The sequence below is a fragment of the Coregonus clupeaformis genome, chromosome 19 (genome assembly GCF_020615455.1).
Source record: "Coregonus clupeaformis isolate EN_2021a chromosome 19, ASM2061545v1, whole genome shotgun sequence".
Classification (NCBI taxonomy): Eukaryota; Metazoa; Chordata; class Actinopteri; order Salmoniformes; family Salmonidae; genus Coregonus; species Coregonus clupeaformis.
The window spans coordinates 32,316,981-32,337,837 of NC_059210.1; the positions used below are offsets into that span (position 1 = coordinate 32,316,981).

At 45.6% G+C, this 20,857-nt stretch overlaps 1 protein-coding gene across 1 annotated transcript in view; it reads right to left on the minus strand.

Annotated features, from left to right (window-relative positions):
- Nucleotides 1-2,517: 2,517 nt before the first annotated feature.
- The window catches only part of LOC123481401 (pleckstrin homology domain-containing family A member 7-like), a 101,400-nt gene continuing 83,060 nt past the window's right edge, over nt 2,518-20,857 (minus strand). The window contains exons 4-5 of the mRNA XM_045205206.1: nt 4,189-4,272; nt 2,518-2,569 (exon numbers count right to left, since the gene is read on the minus strand). Of these exons, the coding sequence (XP_045061141.1) occupies nt 2,518-2,569; nt 4,189-4,272 (136 nt within the window). The remainder of the gene's footprint in view (nt 2,570-4,188; nt 4,273-20,857) is intronic.

Below are 20,857 nucleotides of genomic sequence, written 5' to 3' on the forward strand. Positions count from 1 at the left end.
GGTCTAAATCAGTACTTGATTAGAGGGGAGGAATTAAAAATCAGCAGTGGAACTGGCTTCGAGGTCCAGATTTGAATTTGTATTACGTGATGTAATTTTCCCCTCATTAGCAGTCTCCACAGCATTTTGAAATAAGCCTAAAATGTTGTGGGTCTGTGCTATCATCTTATACACTCAGTTTGTTAGTACCGGGTCGGACAGCCTGAATTACTCGGGGCAAGGAAACGGTGCTCAATTGGTATCAAGGGACCTAACGTGTGCCAGGAAAACATTCCCCACACCATTACACCACCGCCACCAGCCTGTACCATTGACACCAGGCAGGATGGGGCCATGGACTCATGCTGCTTACCCCCAATCCTGACTCTGCCATTAGCATGACGCAACAGCAACCGGAATTCGCCGGACAAGGCAAAGTTGTTCCACTCCTCAATTGTCCAGTGTTGGTGATTGTGTGCCCACTGGAGCGCTTCTTCTTGTTTTTAGCTGATAGGAGTAGAACCCGGTGTGGTCGTCTGCTGCAATAGCCCATCCGTGAATAAGACCAACGAGTTGTGCATTCCGAGATGCCATTCTGCACACCTCTGTTGTACTGCGCCATTGTTTGTGGCCCGCCTGTTAGCTTACATGATTCTTGCCATTCTTCTTTGACCTCTCATCAACGAGCTGTTTTCGCCCACAGGACTGCCGCTGACTGGATGATTTTTGTTTGTCGCACCATTCTCTGTAAACCTTAGACACTGTCGTGCATGAAAAGCCCAGGAGGCCGTCCGTTTCTGAGATACTGGAACCGGCGCCTGGCACCGACCATCATACCACGCTCAAAGTTGCTTAGGTCAATCGTTTTGCCCATTCTAACATTAAATCGAACAGTCCCTGAATGCCTCGATGCCTGTCTGCCGGCTTTATATAGCAAGCCACGGCCACGTGACTCATGGTCTGTAGGAGCGAACCATTTTAGTGAATGGGTGGTGTACCTAAAAAAACTGGCCACTGTGTAGTTCATCAAGTGTAGAGTTTACGTTAGCCGATAATTGACAGCTTTAGGCCGATAAATAAAATAGTTGCCGACCAAATTGACTGGGAGAAAGAAAAAAATACAATCTCATTGCAAAATAATGCTTTTTATTCATTGATGGAAATACCAGTCGATTGAAATACATTTGCCTGTCATGCTCATCGGTCTATAGATTAATTTGCATAATGTACTGGAATTTTCGTTAGTCATCATGCATCTTATTTATCACACGTGCATAGCATACAACGCCTATTTTGAGCGGAATATCAACTACAGACAGCGCTAGACCTGCTGCAGCTCCTCAGCCCGTTTCTGCTGGAGTGAAACATGCTTTTATACACCCAGTCATTGCGCAACTATTCTAAATGCAATCACGTGTTAAAAGCAGTTTTGATGGGCACGATTAAAAAGAGCTACTATTTGTATTTCTCAACTGGTAATTGAAGCTCGCCTCCCATTGGCCATTCAAGTCCATAGGCAACGGTAGGCAGGATATCAGCATGTCACCCACCACTTTGCAATCTGAGCTGGGGGCAGTATGCATTTTTTAAAAACATTTACTGTACTTCATTATTTGAAACCTGGATGTTTTACTTCATATTATGAGGCATGTCTTACCTTGATTCAAAGTAGCCTATAGGCAAAATCCCACCATAGAAACGTGGAGCCAATTATTTTATAAAGGCTTTCTTTCATTGTCCAGAAGCCAAAGGCAAAATCCTAGTCAATCCAACCCATCCTAGTTGTTGCATCTTTAGATTCCCCCTCTTTCTAAGTTTCTAACTGAGATTTTCATCTCTGTCACATATGGAACCACTCGCATCAGGTGCGCTGTTTAGAATTTTCCCGCTAATTACATTTTGGCAAATGTTTGAAAATGTTGGTTTATAGGCTGCTTCATTAAATTAGTGGCATGTTCTGTGAAGATTAATTACCATTATCTAAATGTGATATCTGTCATTCTGAGCACCGTGGGTGGACACCCTAATGGGTTGGTTATGCACCCAATGTATATAGGTCCAGTACATTTCTGAATTGGCCGGTAAATTAAAATCTTCCCGGTCACATTGTCCGGTGCCACATTTTCCTAACGGAAACCCTGGACTAGCCCTAGTATAGATCTGGCTGGTTCACAGAGCAACACTTGTGATCTATGTGGTTGTTTTACCTACTTTAGTTGAATGCACTGTTTGTAAATCGCTCTGAATAACATTAACTTGGAGCAACAACAAACCACAGGTACTGCTAGGCTACATTGTATCCCACAATTGTCATGGCTGCAGCATTATAGCTTGCCTAGCTCCCCGAAACGTTTTCAAGGCTGCAGCTGCATTGAGAGTCATTTCACAATGCACGCACGCACGCCCACACACACACAGAGACACACACACCTCTGGCCTGTTCCTCTGTATGCAGTACTAGAGGGTGTGCAGGCTGAGTGGCTGTGACACATTATCTGCACGGCTCAAATAGGCCTCCACGCCCACATACTGTAGCTGTTAATGAGACGGATCCATCAGAACATAGCAGGGGAATGTGCTCTCCTGTTCTCTGCCAGACACAGAAGGAGAGAGCAAGAGTGTGCTAGATCAGAGAGAGGGAGAGAGAGAAAGCGAAAGAGAGGGAACGAGAGAGTACCAGAGAGAGAAAGCGAGACATTGGAGAGAGAGATGTAGCGAGGGAGAGATCGGAGAGTGAGAGATAGAGAACAGAGCTCTACGTTGATGAGTCTTGTGGTATCCGTTTTAAATGTGCTGTTATTAGCTCCACGGCTGTTTAGATTTTAGGCAGTGTAGATGCAATAAGATATTTAAGAAATAAGAAAGTTCTGCATGAACTCATGCTTGTCACTGTAGTTTTGTGTTGAGGAACAAAATCCAAAATATTTTTCATGGAGTGACCCTTTGAGCACAACCTTTCCAATCTGTGTCATCTTGCGCCAAAGCACCTGATCTCGCCTCCTCCCGCCTACCTTCCATGTATTTCCATTGTTAGAGCGGTCACTCGACTATCTTGTCAACATAATAGAAAATCTTTGGTACAACCAACTACAAGGTTCTACCAATGGTGCTAGTCTCCTTTCCCAAAGTTCACAGGTTTTTCAGAAATCCTGGTTGGAGGATTCTCAGAGGATAAGCAGGGAGGGAATCCTCCAACTGGGAATGGTGCAACCAGGAATTCAGAAAAACCTGGGAACTTTTTTCAGAATCTCCTTGCACACAATTGCTGAGGGCAGAACAACAAAAATGAGAGAAGACAGAAGAACACAAAGAGAACAGAGAGAAATTAGAGCAAGAGATGGATAGATGCGCTGCGTTGTGACATCCCACACTAGTACTCTGAGCTCAATTCTAAATCTGGCGGATTTTACGGCGGTTTCGAGATTTTCAGATCATGCGCCTATAACACTAGACTTATATACCAGAGTTTGTAGGCCACAACTCATGAGCAGTTAGGGTGGTAAATCCTAGCTGTACTGACAGTGTGCCATTTGGGTCACACAGTCAGGGTTAAGATGACCTGGTAGAGGCCAGCTAAGGGTAAGTGGATTCTGGAGACCAGGCTCTGGACATTTGAGAGGGGACATGGTCCGCCCTTCCAACCTTGATGATCCATAAAGGAACTGAGAGAAAGAACATCCTATTTGGGTTAATGTACCACTCTGTTCCATAATCTCAGTTTCCGAACAACACTGGCTTTGCCTTTTACTTCACACCCAATGCTGTATTCACCAAACAACAACTACAGATCTATACAACAAAGCCAACTTTCCCACATTTCAGCTTCCCCAACAGTACTGGCTTTTACCACTATTCCATTACTCCACAGATTATTGTTTCACTGCTCCATATACCTTGACATATCTGGCCAATGCAACAATTCTAAGGCTCCTATCTACAGTCTTGAAATAATATACACTGTTGGATTTACTTTGAAGATTGATATTTGTTTGAGACGCTATATGAATACAATTTAATATAGATACTTAAGCTCGGCATTGGCTGTGTTGAGGTTTACACACTCGTAGTTACAAATAGATGCACGCCATTGACATTCCTGAGAGGCCACAGGTCTGTTATTGACAATTACCAACTAGCATACCAGCGATATTCTGAGAACCAAAAGTTGTCATCGCACAAAAGGCAGATAAAAGGAGATTAGTCACTCACTGTTCTTGGAGGATAAAATCAACGTTCTCCTGAGACACCTGTCCCGTCACGGGGTGCCGGAACGCCGTGGTCCTCTGGTTATGGCTATGAGAGGAACAGAGGAGAAGAGAGGGAAGAGTGGTGGGGAATGGATGGAGGAGGAGAGAGGGGGAAAAACAGAGTGGAACAAAATTAGCATCGCTGGCTATCAAATCAGTCTGCGGTCATTGCGTTGGATTTTCACCCCCTTCCACTCACATGTAGACACAAGCGGATCATTCTCTAGATCATTCTCTAGGGGGTTTCAAATGCCCCCTAACCCTCTACTCTCGCCCCCCTGACTTTCTCAGGCGTGTGTAGAATGTGTGGGGTGGCGGTGGCCCCCTGTCCTGGACAGCTCGTATGATCTCGCCCTAAAGTGTCAGGCTCAGCACTAAATTCTGGACACACACACACACACACACACAGAGAGATCGGTCAGGCCAGGCAGGGCCTCCATTGATTTCGACCTCAGCCAGTGATTCAGGGCCTGCGTCCCTAGGCTATTCCCTATAAGAACTACTGCACTACATAGGGAATAGGGTGCCATTTGGGACACAGACAGGCCCTCTATCAGGGGTGTAAAAGCATTCCACTGCCAAGGGGATAAACAAAGAAGGGGTGGTGGCAGGAGGGCTGGTCAACGCTTTGCTTTGGAAATACTTTGAAGGTAAATGGCACACAATGTTTTCCAACTATACACAGTCTACAACACTCGACTCTTGTCTCGTGGGAGCTCGCAGGGTGAGGTTGAGTTGGAAAATCGGTTAACTGCCAGCGATAAGGTTGATGACAAGTGTTCCATTTATGAAACACAATCACTCACAGTGTAACTCACGCTAAATGAATCATTCAAGTTTTTAAAATGTTTTTTAAATGAATTTTAAAAAACATACAATCCACCTGCAGTGAAGCCGCTCAACATTTACATTCGATTTTAGTAATTTAGCAGACGCTCCCATCCAGAGCAACCCACAGGAGCAATCAGGGTGAAGTGCCCCGCTCAAGGGCACATCGACATATTCACCATCCAGTCCACTCGTGGGACCCGAACCAGCGAGTGTTGACATCTAATAATAACTAGAGAAGAAATGTGTGTAGCATCTTCTGATATCGCAAAGCCAATCATACATACATACTAAGTTCAGTTAGTCTTCAACAGGTATTGTTGTTGCTTGCTATGTAGGTTAAGTCAGTCCCTTTCAGAACATAAAGGCAGATTTGGATCTTTAGGGAGATCGCTGACAAAATCACAATTTGCAGCGCTTCGTCCCCAGATATCTCAGAGTACCAGGAAGCTCTAATGCATTCCTCTTCTTCCAGGGGTTAGGATGTAATCAGTTAGGCTCTGCGTACACACCACCAAGCCTGCATCCCAAATGGCACCCCATTCCCTATATAGTGCACTAATTTCGAACCGGGGCCCATAGGGCTCTGGGCAAAAGTAGTGCACTATGTAGGGAATAGGCTTCCATTTGGGATGCAGGCCAAGTGACTTCAAAACAAGCCTTTATAGGGCACACGTCGCACAACACCCTCCCAATAGATTCCCTCCATCAAATCCCTGTACGGGAGCTGCTGCGGTCCCTGTTCCTGTTCCTGTCCCTGTAGGAGCTGATGTGGAGTGACGGCTGAGAGCTCACGTCCTGGTTTTAAGGAAGGAAATAAGCACTCCGGTCCAATACACACAGGGATGTGTGAAGTGGCTGCTGTGCTGTTAGTTGTCTTGACAGAGGCTGCATCCCAAATGGCACCAAAAGAAGTGCACTAAATATGGAATAGGGTGCCATTTGGGACGCTGCCAGAGTTATGTTTCTCACAGGCAAATACGCACAATGCTCTAGATACGAGTATGTCTCAGGGGACACTATTGGGGTCTACATTATCATAGACAATTATCTTAGAAAAGTTTGTACTGCTGTCTATGCAGATAGGCATAAGTATTAGCGATATTGGCTGAACAGGAATTAATACTTTTATAGTACTTGAGTAATAGCGCTGTCCAGGGGATGGCAGTGGCACCCACCCTCCACAGTATTTTTAGCCATGCGCTAAAATGGTGACGTGCTCACAGATCCTCATCAAATTCAACAGCAAATGTAATGTTACACTGAGGTCATCACAAATCGTTGCATTACTAGTAAACAACCAGTGCCAGTCTCAGGGCCCAGAGACATTACAACAGGGAAAATCACTGTGTTTTTGCCTGCTACTAACTTTTCAATAAAACATTTGACCCATCATGGAAAAGCCCATTGAGAAATGGTTTCAATCCTTTAGAATTTAAATTGTCTGTTTCCATCTATGTTAACGTATATTGAATTCACTTTAAATTCATGGTTAACTCTATGGAATGTCTTTGGGACCGCCAGATGGAACATTTTATAGCACAGATGTTCCCACCACACCATCTCAGGCAATTCTTATCCATGACGTCTAACATACAGTGCATTCGGAAGGTATTTAGACCCCTTTACTTTTTCCACATTTTGTTACGTTACAGCCTTATTCTAAAATTGATTAAATAAACAATTTTCCTCAATCTACACACAATACCCCATAATGACAAAGCGAAAAACGTTTTTGAAAATTTTGCAAATGTATTAAAAATAAAACAGAAATACCTTTTTTACATACTGTAAGTATTCAGACCCTTTGCTATGAAACTTGAAATTGAGCTCAGGTGCATCCTGTTTCCATTGATCATCCTTGAGATGTTTCTACAACTTGGAGTACACTGGTAAATTCAATTGATTGGACATGATTTTGAAAAGGCACACATCTGTCTATATAAGGTCCCACAGTTGATAGTGCATGTCAGAGCAAAAACCAAGCCATGAGGTCCAGAGTTCCTCTGTGGAGATGGGAGATTGCCAAAAAGGCACCTAAAGGACTCTCAGACCATGAGAGACAAGATTGTCTGGTCTGATGAAACCAAGATTTAACTAATTGACCTGAATGCCAAGTGTCACGTCTGGAGGACGGTGAAGCATGGTGGTGGCAGCATCATGCTGTGGGGATGTTAGATATTACTGCACTGCTGGAGCTAGGAACATAAGCATTTCGCTGCACCTGCGGTAACATCTGCAAATCTATGTACGCGACCAATTAACTTTGATTTGGGTATTTTGGGGTTGTTTCTAGTAGTTTCCGGTATTTTGAGGGTAGCTGTTTACAGTAGTTTCTGGTATTTTGGAGGTATCTGTTTGGAGTAGTTTCTGGTATTTTGGGTTGTTTCAGGTATTTTGGGGGTAGCTGTTTCCGGTAGTTTCTGGTATTTTGGGTTGTTTCTGTTAGTTTCTGGTTTGGGGTAATAAGTAAGACTACATAAATGTTAACTCTCTAATTATCTGGCTTTGAAAATGTTGTGGAAGAACCTAAACAGAGCCACAGGTGAAGCAGACTCAGTCTGCATCATAACAACAGATAACATCCCTTTAAGAAAAAATTTTTATCTCATGGTGAGAGAAATAACCCATTCCACACTGGCTTTAACGCTGAGCTCAACCCTCTACATGTACGGTGTGGTATTTACCTACAGTGCTGAGGGGGTACGTAAGGACACTCGAGTCTTGACTGGCACATCAAGGGAGGTAAACATTAATGTAAACAAATGTTGGTTACTAGGCTCCCATGCCCCCACCCCTTCATCCCTATACAGTTGACTTAATAACCTCTTAGAATGTGTGTGTGTGTGTGTGTGTGTGTGTGTGTGTGTGTGTGTAGTAGTAGTAGTAGTAGCAGTACATCTAACATCAGCAAGCGCTGCTCAATAAGTAGGGGTGTGAACGTTTAAACTTTTAAACAAAATTGGGATCCTTATTGTCGAGTAAAATCCCTAAACGAAAAACAATGTTTTTTTTATGTAGATGCAGAACGTAAACAGCATAGTGGGTCTTTTTCCGCATCAACTACGAGCGTTGAAGCGCAAAGCTCAACTTCTCCACTGTTTTGGTGCCCTGGCTACCACACTGAACAGCGTGAAGTGAAAACCGTGCACATGCGCAGATACTGTGTGTGACTGTGTGAGTGCGAAGTATTGCATCTCGCTCACCTCAATATCCTAGCCTATTAATTGATGATAGGCCCTGCTTGACTGAAGTTGCTTGAAATTGCAATCCAAGAAATTGCGAGATACAGCATTTCATTGCATTGCGAAATTGGTTCTGACTGTCTGCCTGGTGGCCGACTTGCCTATACGGTGCCCCTCCCCTCTCTCTCCATCCCTCGCCATGAAAGATGCGAGTGCTTGTGTTCTCGGAAGTATGGCAACAAATCAGTCTCCTCTGTTCCAAAAATACTGAATCTTAGGAGTCCATTCCTAGTGGAATCGAATCTTGACACTCAGAAATGGCAGTAGACGCCGGGAGTCGACATGCAAGGAGTCAAGGAATCAATTAATTTGGAGTTGACGCTCCACCACTACGTCATCATCGTTAACAGTTGGAAAAATGGCAGAGAAAAGCCAGCGACAGCAGCAAAAGTTCTTTATTTCTGGCCATTTTGAGCCTGTAATCGAACCCACAATTGCTGATGTTCCAGATACTCAACTAGTCTCAAGAAGGCCAGCTTTATTGCTTCTTTAATCAGCACAACAGTTTTCAGCTGTGCTAACATAATTGCAAAAGGGTTGTCTAATGATCAATTAGCCTTTTAAAATGATAAACTTGGATTAGCAAACACAGCGTGCCATTGGAACACAGGACTGATGGTTGCTGATAATGGGCCTCTGTACGCCTATGTAGATATTCCATTAAAAATCAGCCGTTTACAGCTACAATAGCCATTTACAACATGAACAATGTCTACACTGTATTTCTGATCAATTTGATGTTATTTTAATGGACAAAAAAAATTGCTTTTCTTTTGAAAACAAGGACATTTCTAAGTGACCCCAAACTTTTGAACGGTAGTGTATACACACACACACACACACACACACACACACACACACACACACACACACACTGCCTTCGGAAAGTATTCAAACCCCTTGACTTTTTCCACATTTTGTTATGTTTCAGCCTTATTCTAAAATGGATTCAATTGTTTTTTCCCTCATCAATCTACACACAATACACCATAATGACAAAGCAAAAACAGGTTAGGAAATGTTTGCTAATTTGAAATATCACATTTACATAAGTATTCAGACCCTTTACTCAGTACTTTCTTGAAACACCTTTGGCAGCGATTACAATACTTTGAGAAGTTAAATGAGAAAGAGATGCTAACTTTGCGAGGTGGAATTGAGGTACAGCAATGGTAGTACAGGTACAATGCTTAACCATCTGAAAGTGACGCACCGTGAGATCCAAACCGTTGTTGGCAGCAGCATTGTGAATTCACGTGGAACTGTATGCATTTTTCTTATCGTAAAAAAATACAAAAACAACACGTTAACAATTTTTTTTCCATTTGTCACATCCCTATAACTCACACAACCTAAAACCAGTATTTAACCTACATTCTCCTAACCTGCTGCCATTTCAGACTGAATTCAAGTCTCCCATGGGTGTGAAAAGTGTGTGTGTGTGTGTTTACTGTAAAAGCAGGATGCTGTGTTTGGTTAGCGGTGATATTGAAGTGCTGTGATCTGTCAGGGGCTCTGTATTGAGGCCTGTCAGGACACGGTCAGCATCAAAGGGCTGTTTTTGTTGCGCATACACACACACACACACACACACACACACACACACCTGTTACTGCACTGCCTCTCTGATCTCCGCAGCAAATACACATTTCCCTTCAACAAAACCAGCCACCATTTCTACCACAAGCTCAGGAGCGTCAATAAAACCAAACACACACACTTCTCCTATAATAGGCCTTGGCTTAACAGTTTCCTTTTTTTCTCATCCAGTACAGTATGCATTTCCCTCTGAGAAACCATCATTCTCCTATATCAAAACCACTATCACTGAGTGAGAGAGAGAGAGGCTAAAAGGTCATACAAGTAACAACCTGTGAAAATCCTTCTGTGCATGGTTGTGCACTGAAGCAAGTAGTACACTACATAGGGAATAGGGTGCATTTTGGGACACAAACCATGCTGCAAACTGCTCTCTGTCTGGCGGTTCTCTGCTTTAAGTTCCTACAGTGCCTTGCAAAAGTTTTCATCTCCCGTTTTTCCTATTCTGTTGCATTACAACCTGTAATTTAAATAGATTTTTATTTGGATTTCATGTAATGGACATACACAAAATAGTCCAAATTGGTGAAGTGAAATGAAAAAAATAACTTGTTTAAAATAATTCTAAAAAATAAATAACAGAAAAGTGGTGCGTGCATATGTATACCCTTTGCTACGAAGCCCCTAAATAAGATCTGGTGCAACCAATTACCTTCAGAAGTCACATAATTAGTTAAATACAGTCCAACAGTGTGCAATCTAAGTGTCACATGATCTGTCACATGATCTCAGTATATATTGTGATGTCACGAGAGGCTACACAGCTTTCAGCGGGATTGCTCAAGTAGTGCAAGGAGACCAGGTTCAACCAAAACAAGGATTTTATTAAAGGTCTTGGGAAACTAACGAAAGTATAACACAATACTGTTCTCTGGTGGCTCTTAAGGGTTAACAGTTCAGGGATGTCTCTTCCACATCCAAAATCATAACTCTCCTCGCTCAAATAACTTTTCCCCCAGTCTTACTGTCTTCCACGTTGCAGCTAGTGGCCAACCCAGCAAAAACGTCCTTCCAAATGTCCCACACGTATTTCCACAGGTGCATATATCCAAAGGTGAGTATTTCCCAAAGGTAAGTATCTCCAAATCCTTATATTCCTCATGGAAGTGGACGTGCAGCACTCTTGTCCTCCAGAGAGCCCAGGTTGGAGACTGTGTCTCTTCCCCTTCCCAAACCTTCAGCTCATCAGCTCCTCATTTGTTTCAGCTGCGTGGGAAGATTGGCCATAGAGGGTTGGAGTTCCCGACCATACCAGCAGATGGAGCCATAGCTGTCTGGGTTTGCAGCCATCTCAGGGGATGTAACGTCCCTCCAGGACACAGCCTCTCGTGACATCACACATCCCCCCTCCTCGGGACCGACGTCCCTCGTCGGGGTAAAGGCAGCGAAGAAGGCATCACGCCGGGAGAGGGCGTCCGCATTGCCGTGGTGCTTGCCAGACTGCTCTCTCTTCAACTCCTCCAACTCTAGGACCAGGGACTCAGCCTCCTGTTGTCTCTCCTTGAGTTTCTTACTGAAGGCATCAGCCTTGGTTTTAGCAGAGTTTAGCTTCTGTTGAGCAGCTTTCAGTTCCTTCTCTCTCTCTGCCTCCGCATTCTTCATCTTGTTCTCCAACACCTTGTACTTCTCCTCTGCCTTCTTCTGGACCTCCCTTACTACTGCGCAGGGTCTCCTCACACTCCTCGATGGTCCTGCGCAGCCTCTCCAGCTCCTCCTGTTGCTTAGGGGAAGGAGCTCTGTTGGAGTTTAGCCTGGAGGATATCTAACTCTTCTGTCTTCATGTCTAACTGTTGCTTTAACAAACGATACCTCTCAGCGGTCCCCTTCAGACCAGACAGTTCTTTGTCCAGATTCTGTAGCTCCGTCTCTGTGTCGGTCTGGGCACCTGCCATCCCTATCAGAGCCCGGGCGGGGAGTGAGTAATTGGAGGATTGCACCGGAGCCTTCCCAGGATGAGTCTTGCCTCTCCGTTTCCGAGGTACTCGGGTTATCCTCTCCTGAGACTCTCTCCAGAGTGGGTAAAAGGCTGGGCAGTCTCGTCCAATTGGGACAGGGGACGGGGAGGGAATCAACCACCCCACGCCCCGTCGTGTGTATGGTTCCCCGTGTGCTGGTCATTGTAAGTTCAGTAATGGGGTATTCTCTGGTGTCCCCATGGACACAGGGGAAACTGGGAGGACTTTCCCGGGGTCAGACACGTTGGGCCCACCAAATCCTTACGCACCAGGGTGGCCCGGCTACCAGAATCCAGTAAGGCCTCCACATCATGGTGATTCACAGTTACCGGGCAGGTGGGGGGGTCGATCTGGGCCGCCATCTACGACTCCCAAGAGCGAGGCAAAGCGGTGTGTGGGTGCTGAGCTGGAGGACTCCGCAGTGGGCAGGTTCATCGGCTGGTTTCCCACACTGCCAGGAGATATGTCCCATCTCCCACACCGGTAACACTGTCGAGTTTCCCCCTCCTGGTGTACTCTTCTTGGACCCGCCTGGTTTCTGGCTCCCCCTGGAGCCGGGATAGTCCTGACGTGGCTGGGTTCGAGACCTCAGGGGTCCTTTGGACGGGTTCTTCCCATTTGTGGTGGGGCCGCCCTCCTGGGGTCTTTTCGAAGCATTCAGCATCTCCGCTGTGGCCTGGTACTTTTCCACAGCTTCCACGGTCAGATCAGCCGTGGTCAAGGCCTGTTGACTGATGAACCGTTTTGCCTCATAAGGCAGGGCGCGTGAGGTAACGATCCACCACAACGGCCTCCACCACCGCCGCTGCTGTATTCCTCTGCGGATCCAGCCATTTCCTTGCGATTCGGACAAGTTCATGCATCTGCGCCCGAGGAGGTTGGTCTGGTTGGAAGGTCCAGCTGTGAAAGCGCTGGGCCATACCAAACTTTGTGAGTCCATATCTGCTGAGGATCTCAGACTTCAGGGCATCATAGTCAGTAACCTGGTCAGGGCCCAGGTCCCGGACAGCATTCAGCGATTCCCCGGTTAGAAAGGGGGGCTAACAGACCAACCCACTGTTGCTTGGGCCAGGCTTCCCTAGTGGCCGTGGCCTCAAATGCATGCAGGTATGCCTCAATGTCATCCGGTAGCTCCCATCTTAGATATAAAGTCACTTGCCTTTATTGGGCGGGTATTTTGGACCACCCTCTGTCTCTGCAACTGCAACTCCTCTGCCTTCAGAAGGTTGGCTTTCTTTTGCTCCTCCAAGAGAGCCACGTTTGCTTGCATCTGGGCTTGCTGGCCAGCAACAAGGGCTTTCAATATGTCCTCCATTCTCAGTCGGGCGGGAGCCTACGGCCAACTTGGAAAACTGGGTGATCAAACCTTCGGTATCCTCCTCTGACATGCACTATTAACGCTTGAGCGTGCCTGTATTCTCCACCATCTGTGATGTCACGAGAGGCTACACAGCTTTCAGCGGGATTGCTCAAGTAGTGCAAGGAGACCAGGTTCAACCAAAACAAGGATTTTATTAAAGGTCTTGGGAAACTAACAGTATAACACAATACTGTTCTCTGGTGGCTCTTAAGGGTTAACAGTTCAGGGATGTCTCTTCCACATCCAAAATCATAACTCTCCCCTCGCTCAAATAACTTTTCCCCAGTCTTACTGTCTTCCACGTTGCAGCTAGTGGCCAACCCAGCAAAAACGTCCTTCCAAATGTCCCACGCGTATTTCCACAGGTGCATATATCCAAAGGTGAGTATTTCCCAAAGGTAAGTATCTCCAAATCCTTATATTCCTCATGGAAGTGGACGTGCAGCACTCTTGTCCTCCAGAGAGCCCAGGTTGGAGACTGTGTCTCTTCCCTTCCCAAACCTTCAGCTCATCAGCTCCTCATTTGTTTCAGCTGCGTGGGAAGATTGGCCATAGAGGGTTGGAGTTCCCGACCATACCAGCAGATGGAGCCATAGCTGTCTGGGTTTGCAGCCATCTCAGGGGGATGTAACGTCCCTCCAGGACACAGCCTCTCGTGACATCACAATATACACACACCTGTTCTGAAAGGCCCCAGAGTCTGCAACACCACTAAGCAAGGGGCACCACCAAGCAAGTGGCACCATGAAGACCAAGGAGCTCTCCAAACAGGTCAGGGACAAAGTTGTGGAGAAGTACAGATCAGGGTTGGGTTATAAAAAAAGATCTGAAACTTTGAACATCCCACGGAGCACCATTAAATCCATTATTAAAAAATTGAAAGAATATGGCACCACAACAAACCTGCCAAGAGAAGGCCGCCCACCAAAACTCACGGACCAGGCAAAGAGGGCATTAATCAGAGAGGCAACACCGGGATGCTGACCTTCTAGGCAGAGTGGCAAAGAAAAAGCCATATCTCAGACTGGCCAATAAAAAAAAAAGATTAAGATGGGCAGTCTGAGATATGGCTTTTTCTTTGCAACTCTGCCTAGAAGGTCAGCATCCCGGAGTCGCCTCTTCACTGTTGACGTTGAGACTGGTGTTTTGCGGGTACTATTTAAATGAACCTGCCAGTTGAGGACCTGTGAGGCGCCTGTTTCTCAAACTAGACACTAATGTATTTGTCCTCTTGCTCAGTTGTGCACCGGGGCCTCCCACTCCTCTTTCTATTCTGGTTAGAGACAGTTTGCGCTGATCTGTGAAGGCAGTAGTACACAGCATTGTACGAGATCTTCAGTTTCTTGGCAATTTCTCGCATGGAATAGCCTTCATTTCTCAGAACAAGAATAGACTGACGAGCATTGAGTCTTCTTGGGTATGACGCTACAAGCTTGGCACACCTGTATTTGGGGAGTTTCTCCCATTCTTCTCTGCAGATCCTCTCAAGCTCCGTCAGGTTGGATGGGGAGCGTTGCTGCACAACTATTTTCAGGTCTCTCCAGAGATGTTCGACTGGGTTCAAGTCCGGGCTCTGGCTGGGCCACTCAAGGACATTCAGAGACTTGTCCCGAAGCCACTCCTGCATTGTCTTGGCTGTGTGCTTAGGGTTGTTGTCCTGTTGGAAGATGAAGCGTCGCTCCAGTCTGAGGTCCTGAGCGCTCTGGAGCAGGTTTTCATCAAGGATCTCTCTGTACTTTGCTCCTTTCATCTTTGCCTCAATCCTGACTAGCCTCCCAGTCTCTGCCGCTGAAAAACATCCCCACAGCATGATGCTGCCACCACCGTGATTCACCGTAGGGATGGTGCCAGGTTTCCTCCAGACGTGACGCATGGCATTCAGGCCAAAGAGTTCAATCTTGGTTTCATCAAACCAGAGAATCTTGTTTCTCATGGTCTGAGAGTCTTTAGGTGCCTTTTGGCAAACTCCAAGCGGGCTGTCATGTCTGGCCACTACCATAAAGGCCTGATTGGTGGAGTGCTGCAGAGATGGTTGTCCTTCTGGAAGCTCATCACCACAGTGGAACTCTGGAGCTCTGTCAAAGTGACAGTCGGGTTCTTTGTCACCTCCCTGACCAAGGCCCTTCTCCCCAGATTGCTCAGTTTGGCCGGGGGGCAGCTCTAGGAAGAGTCTTGGTGGCTTCCATTTCAGAATGTGGAGGCCATTGTGTTCTTGGGGACCTTCAATGCTGCAGACATTTTTTGGTACCCTTCCCTAGATCTGTGCCCTGACACAATCATGTCTCGGAGCACTACAGACAATTCCTTCGACCTCATGGCTTGGTTTTTGTTCCGACATGCACTGTCAACTGTGGGACCTTACATACACAGCTGTGTGCCTTTTCAAATCATGTCCAATCAATTGAATTTACCACACGTGGACTCCAATCAAGTTGTACAAAGATCTCAAGGATGATCAATGGAAACAGAATGCACCTGAGCTCAATTTCGAGTCTCATAGCAAAGTACTGAATATTTATGTAAATAAGGTATCTGTTCTTTATTTTTAATATATTTGGAAACATTTCTACAAACCTGTTTTCACTTTGTCATTATGGGGTATTGTGTGTAGATTGCTGAGAAAAAAATAATATTTAATCAATTTTAGAAAAACGCTGTAACGTAACAAAATGTGGAAGAAGTCAAGGGGTCTGAATACTTTCCGAAGGCACTGTTTATGGCTATTTCAGCCACACCCGTTGCTGACAGGTGTATAAAATTGAGCACACCACCATGCAATCTCCATAGACAAACATTGGCAGTAGAATGGCTTACTGAAGAGCTCAGTGACTTTCAACGTGGCACCGTAATAGGATGCCACCTTTCCAACAAGTCAGTTTGTCTAATTTCTGCCCTGCTAGAGCAGCCCGGTCAACTGTAAGTGCTGTTATTGTGAAGTGGAAACGTCTAGGAGCAACAACGCTCAGCCGCAAAGTGGTAGACCACACAAGCTCACAGAAAGGGACCGGAACTGGAAGCAACATCAGCACAATAACTGTTCGTCGGGAGCTTCATGAAATGGGTTTTCGTGGCCGAGTAACCGCACACAAGCCTAAGATCACCATGCGCAATGCCAAGGGTCAGCTGAAGTGGTGTAAAGATCGCCGCCATTGGACTCTGGAGCAGTGGAAACGTGTTCTCTGGAGTGATGAATCACGCATCACCATCTGGCAGGCCGACAAACTAATCTGGGTTTGGCGGATGCCAGGAGAACACTACCTGCCCCAAGGCATAGTGCCAACTAAAGTTTGGTGGAGGAGGAATAATGGTCTGGGGCTGTTTTTCATGGTTTGGGCTAGGCCCCTTAGTTCCAGTGGAGGGAAATCTTAACGCTACAGCATACAATGACATTCTAGACGATTCTGTACTTCCTACTTTGTGGCAACATACGTGTGTGTGTGTATATGTGTGTGTATAAGTTGGCGTGTGTAATGCAATGTGGGTGCGTGCATGCGTGGTGTCATAGACAGACATTTAAAGTAGCCCTTTGAGTGGAGCTGCAATGTAGGCTCTGAATCATACAGCTAATAATTAGCCTTCCATCCCACACACTGGCTTTTGTTAAATGGATGAAGAGGCTCAGGTGTCATCAGAAGTTGAGAACTCAGAACACCAGCACTCTCCTCCAAAAGAACACTGTTTTAACACCGACTTTGAACTATTGGTAAAAGCACAGATTGATTTCGACAGTCGGGTAGTTAGGACTGGATATACAAGCCCCCACACACAACCATCACACGCAGACCACATACAGTATGTACACGTGCGTACACACATGTAGCCTACACGTACACACACAAGTAAACGTGCATGTACACGTACAAGTGAATGAGCACACGATCACGCACACAACCCTGCCAAAGACTAAAGGGTATCATGTATGATGAGTGAGTCCACTAGGTTGAATTACACAAAGCCAAAGTCAAATACAGTGGGAGCTGTTTTTCCACAAAAATGACAATAACTTACCATTTGCATGACAATTAATCCAGAATTCCATTATCGTCACAGCCCTATGTACATTTACCAAAACTATAAAAACAACACACCTCCCAGAAATGTTATCTAAGGTTACTGTGCATGACAGTACAGCAACTGTCAACTTTATCACAGTTAAGCTCACTAAAGCCATTCCCTCTCCCTCAATGACATTGTTGTCACCTAAATGAGAACACCTCTTCCTCTTTAAATCTTAAATCAAATCCCAGCTAAAGCTAGCACGTCCACACCTGACTGTACTATCACAATAGATCAATGGTTAGCTTGTGTAACTGCACCGCACAACCCGCTGAAGATAGCCTACAATACTGTATATAATAACCAAGCAAAGCCCCAGCTCACCAAAGCGACTTGCTGCTACATCTTCCGAATACAAACTGCAACTCAGCTGAACTATGACAGTAGCTACAGTTCTAGCCCCGTTTCAGAGCTGCTTCGGTTGGTTTCCCTAGAGCTGGTGCCACTAGGCAGTTAGCTCCTACAGCTCCAGCATTGCCCCCGCGGTCAATGTCGCCTCAGTAACCCAATAGCTCAGTTCCACCTTGCCCCTCTCTCTCTCTGCCTCTCGCTCTCCCTAGATTGCTGGAACTCAGTGCAATCAGTGAGCACTAACAAAATAGTTTTTTTTAAATGGTTCAATTAAAGTTAAGGGTTAAATCAAGCTGGCCTCTTACCTGCTTCCACATGGCTACGGTTCTGGCTTTCCCTCTGCTGGTCTGTGGGTGTGTATGAGCTATTCCTGTGTTTAGCGGGGAGTGGGTAAAGTACCATTACAGTAGCTAGGTCCTGTCATAGGGAGGAGGGAAAGGGGGGAATACTATCTGAGCCGCACCTCACTCTCTCATTCCCTCTCTCTCCCTCTTTGGCTTCTCAGTACGACTGCACTGCTGCCTGGGATTTCATTCACATACAGTGAGAGGCAGTGACAATATAGCCTTGTTCCAAACTACCACGGTCTCACGTCCCCCTATACAGCGCAGGCAGAAAGCTATGGGCATTGGCACATGGAGAAAGTAGGCCCATTTATCAGTGTGGGCCGGCTGTGTGTAGAATCCTATCTGTGTGTGTCTGGCGGCACAAATCACTTTAATGAGGGTTACTAACCACGCAGGATGAGCATGGGCCATTATACGCCCATTTTACCATCTCCTCTGTAACAAGCCCCTTCGGAAATATCATATGCTATTTTGGGGCGTTTGTTTTGCAGCAAACTCCAAGTCCTTTAAGACTGGGCCCCTCAGAGGTATTTTGTGTTCACCTCAAATAAATATCAGGAGGTTGTCTTGGCAGTGACTTCAAAAAGCCTTTGTTGCAAAGAACTGGAAAAGCTAACGGTCAGCTTGTTCCTTTCATATGAATCCACAATTTCAAACTTTATTTGTCCATCTGTTACGACGGAAATGTGTCTTCTGCTCTGCTCTCACGCACAATAGAAATGTGCGCGCAAACACAGACATGTACACACACAGTATGCCTTCATATCTCCATGTTACCAAGCCTCCATATTCTCCTCTATACCCAACTAACTATTCCCTCCCATCTCCATTGTCCTTTCGATAAAGTATAACTTGTGGGATTGCTTTCACCCTAGGGCTTGACGTCACAGCCTAACCCTAACCAAGCAGCCTGATGCATTAAAGTGGTGTTTGGCATTGTGGCACTCAGGAAAGCTTTTGTTTGGCCAGCTTGTAACCAGTGCCAGCCCCCCCTCTCCTGTTTCACTGTGGCCCTGAACAACAAGGGCATCTCCAGCACAAGAGCTGGGGAAGGGGGCATGGCGGGCACTCAATGCTGGTGACAGCCTGGCATCGCTGCTATGCTGCGACAACCTTGTGCAACATGCTGTTGATGGCAGAACATGCCAACACTGAGGCGGCCATTTTGCATTGAGAGGTTTGTGTATTGCAACCCCCATTGTCTAGCTGGTGTGATATGTTTATCAACTGTGTGTTGATGCCACCAAAACAAGCAAGAGATCTGAAGTCCAGGTGTCTCGTGACCCCAAAATGTTGAGGGTTATGCACAGTCTCACAGACATTTACATTTAAGTCATTTAGCAGACGCTCTTATCCAGAGCGACAACCACCCCCTTTTTTTTATGGGGGGGTGGGGGATGGGGGGGTAGAAGGATTACTGTTATACTATTAGTATAAGTATGTCTGAGGTGTAATGGCATGTGATTAATCAGTATCCACATTCGTAGGACTATGAAGCCAACTGAAGCTAGCCATCTTTAGAAAATCCCAAATATGTCTAGCTGGCTTCGTGACATATGCCTCAGGTGTTGGAGGGCCAGTAGGAGGCACTCGTTCCTCTAGTCTAAAAAAATATCCCAATGCCCCAGGGCCGTGATTGGGGAAAATTGCCCTGTGTAGGGTGCAGTCTTTCAGATGGGATGTTAAACGGGTATCCTGAATCTCTGTGGTCACACAAAAATGTCATGGCACTTATCGTAAGAGTAGGGGTGTTAACCCCGGTGTCCTGGCTAAATTCCCAATCTGGCCCTCATACCATCATCCCCAGTTTCCAATTGGCTCATTCATCCCCCCTCCTCTCCCCTTTAACTATTCACCAGGTCATTGCTGTAAATGAGAATGTGTTCTCAGTCAACTTACCTGGTAAAATAATAAATAAGTGTGTCTCGTCTCCAAAACATTGTGGATTACAAACAGACTCATAGACGAAAGAAGCAGGGAGAAACTAGGCTAGAGTAGACTATCAACTCTATCTGTATTGAGAGGATACAAGAACATAACCTATAGTGACTCCATTGGACTTTTCTTGCTCTGTCTCCAGGTTTGGCAGCAGCTTGCCTGAAATAGACTACAACAATCTCCTCCAATGAACAGGTTGGTCCTGACCCTCCGTTGAACTTTCGGAACACATGCACATTCCAAATGCATTAAATCGGATGTAATACCACATATCTGCATTGTTAAACTGCAATACGTTGGAGGAGAACAGACTTGTGTATGTGTGCGAGTGTGATGTAGGGGGAAACAGCTGGTTTTACAGCACCAGTGCTAACATTAGAGGCCTGCTAACATTGCGTGAACATTTGTATGAGTGATTTATAGTTTACACTATACCTATAATCCCCTCTGGTTGTCCTCTCTAGAAAGTGCTCTTTTAACGCACGTCAAATTTACTTTCAAACAGTGTTGTTAGACATGGTCAAGGTAACTGAGGTGAGTGTCAGGGTAGGTCAAGTTTACTCAAGTAAAAAAAAAATCATGACTCATCTTGTTCACTTAATTGAGTTCACTTAACAAGAGATTTTGGCAAGGTCACCAAGTCAAGCTTTTGCGCTTGAACATTATGTTTTTCATGGGATGAAATTAACTTTAACACTGGGTAAAGTGAACATGAAATGAGTTTGGCATGCTTTATTACTTTAACCAGAGTTTCTTAAATCAACCAAGTTAGCTTCAACACTCTGGCAAGTTCACTTTAAGAGGCGTTTCCTCAATCACTCAAATTTCCTCTGGAGTTGGACTGCTTCCCTGATGAGCACATGCAAATTATTTTCTCCGATAGCTATGGAAATTAGAGAGCTGGTTGTTCGACCCTTGACCACGCACCAATCAACGTTGCCATTTTGGCAGT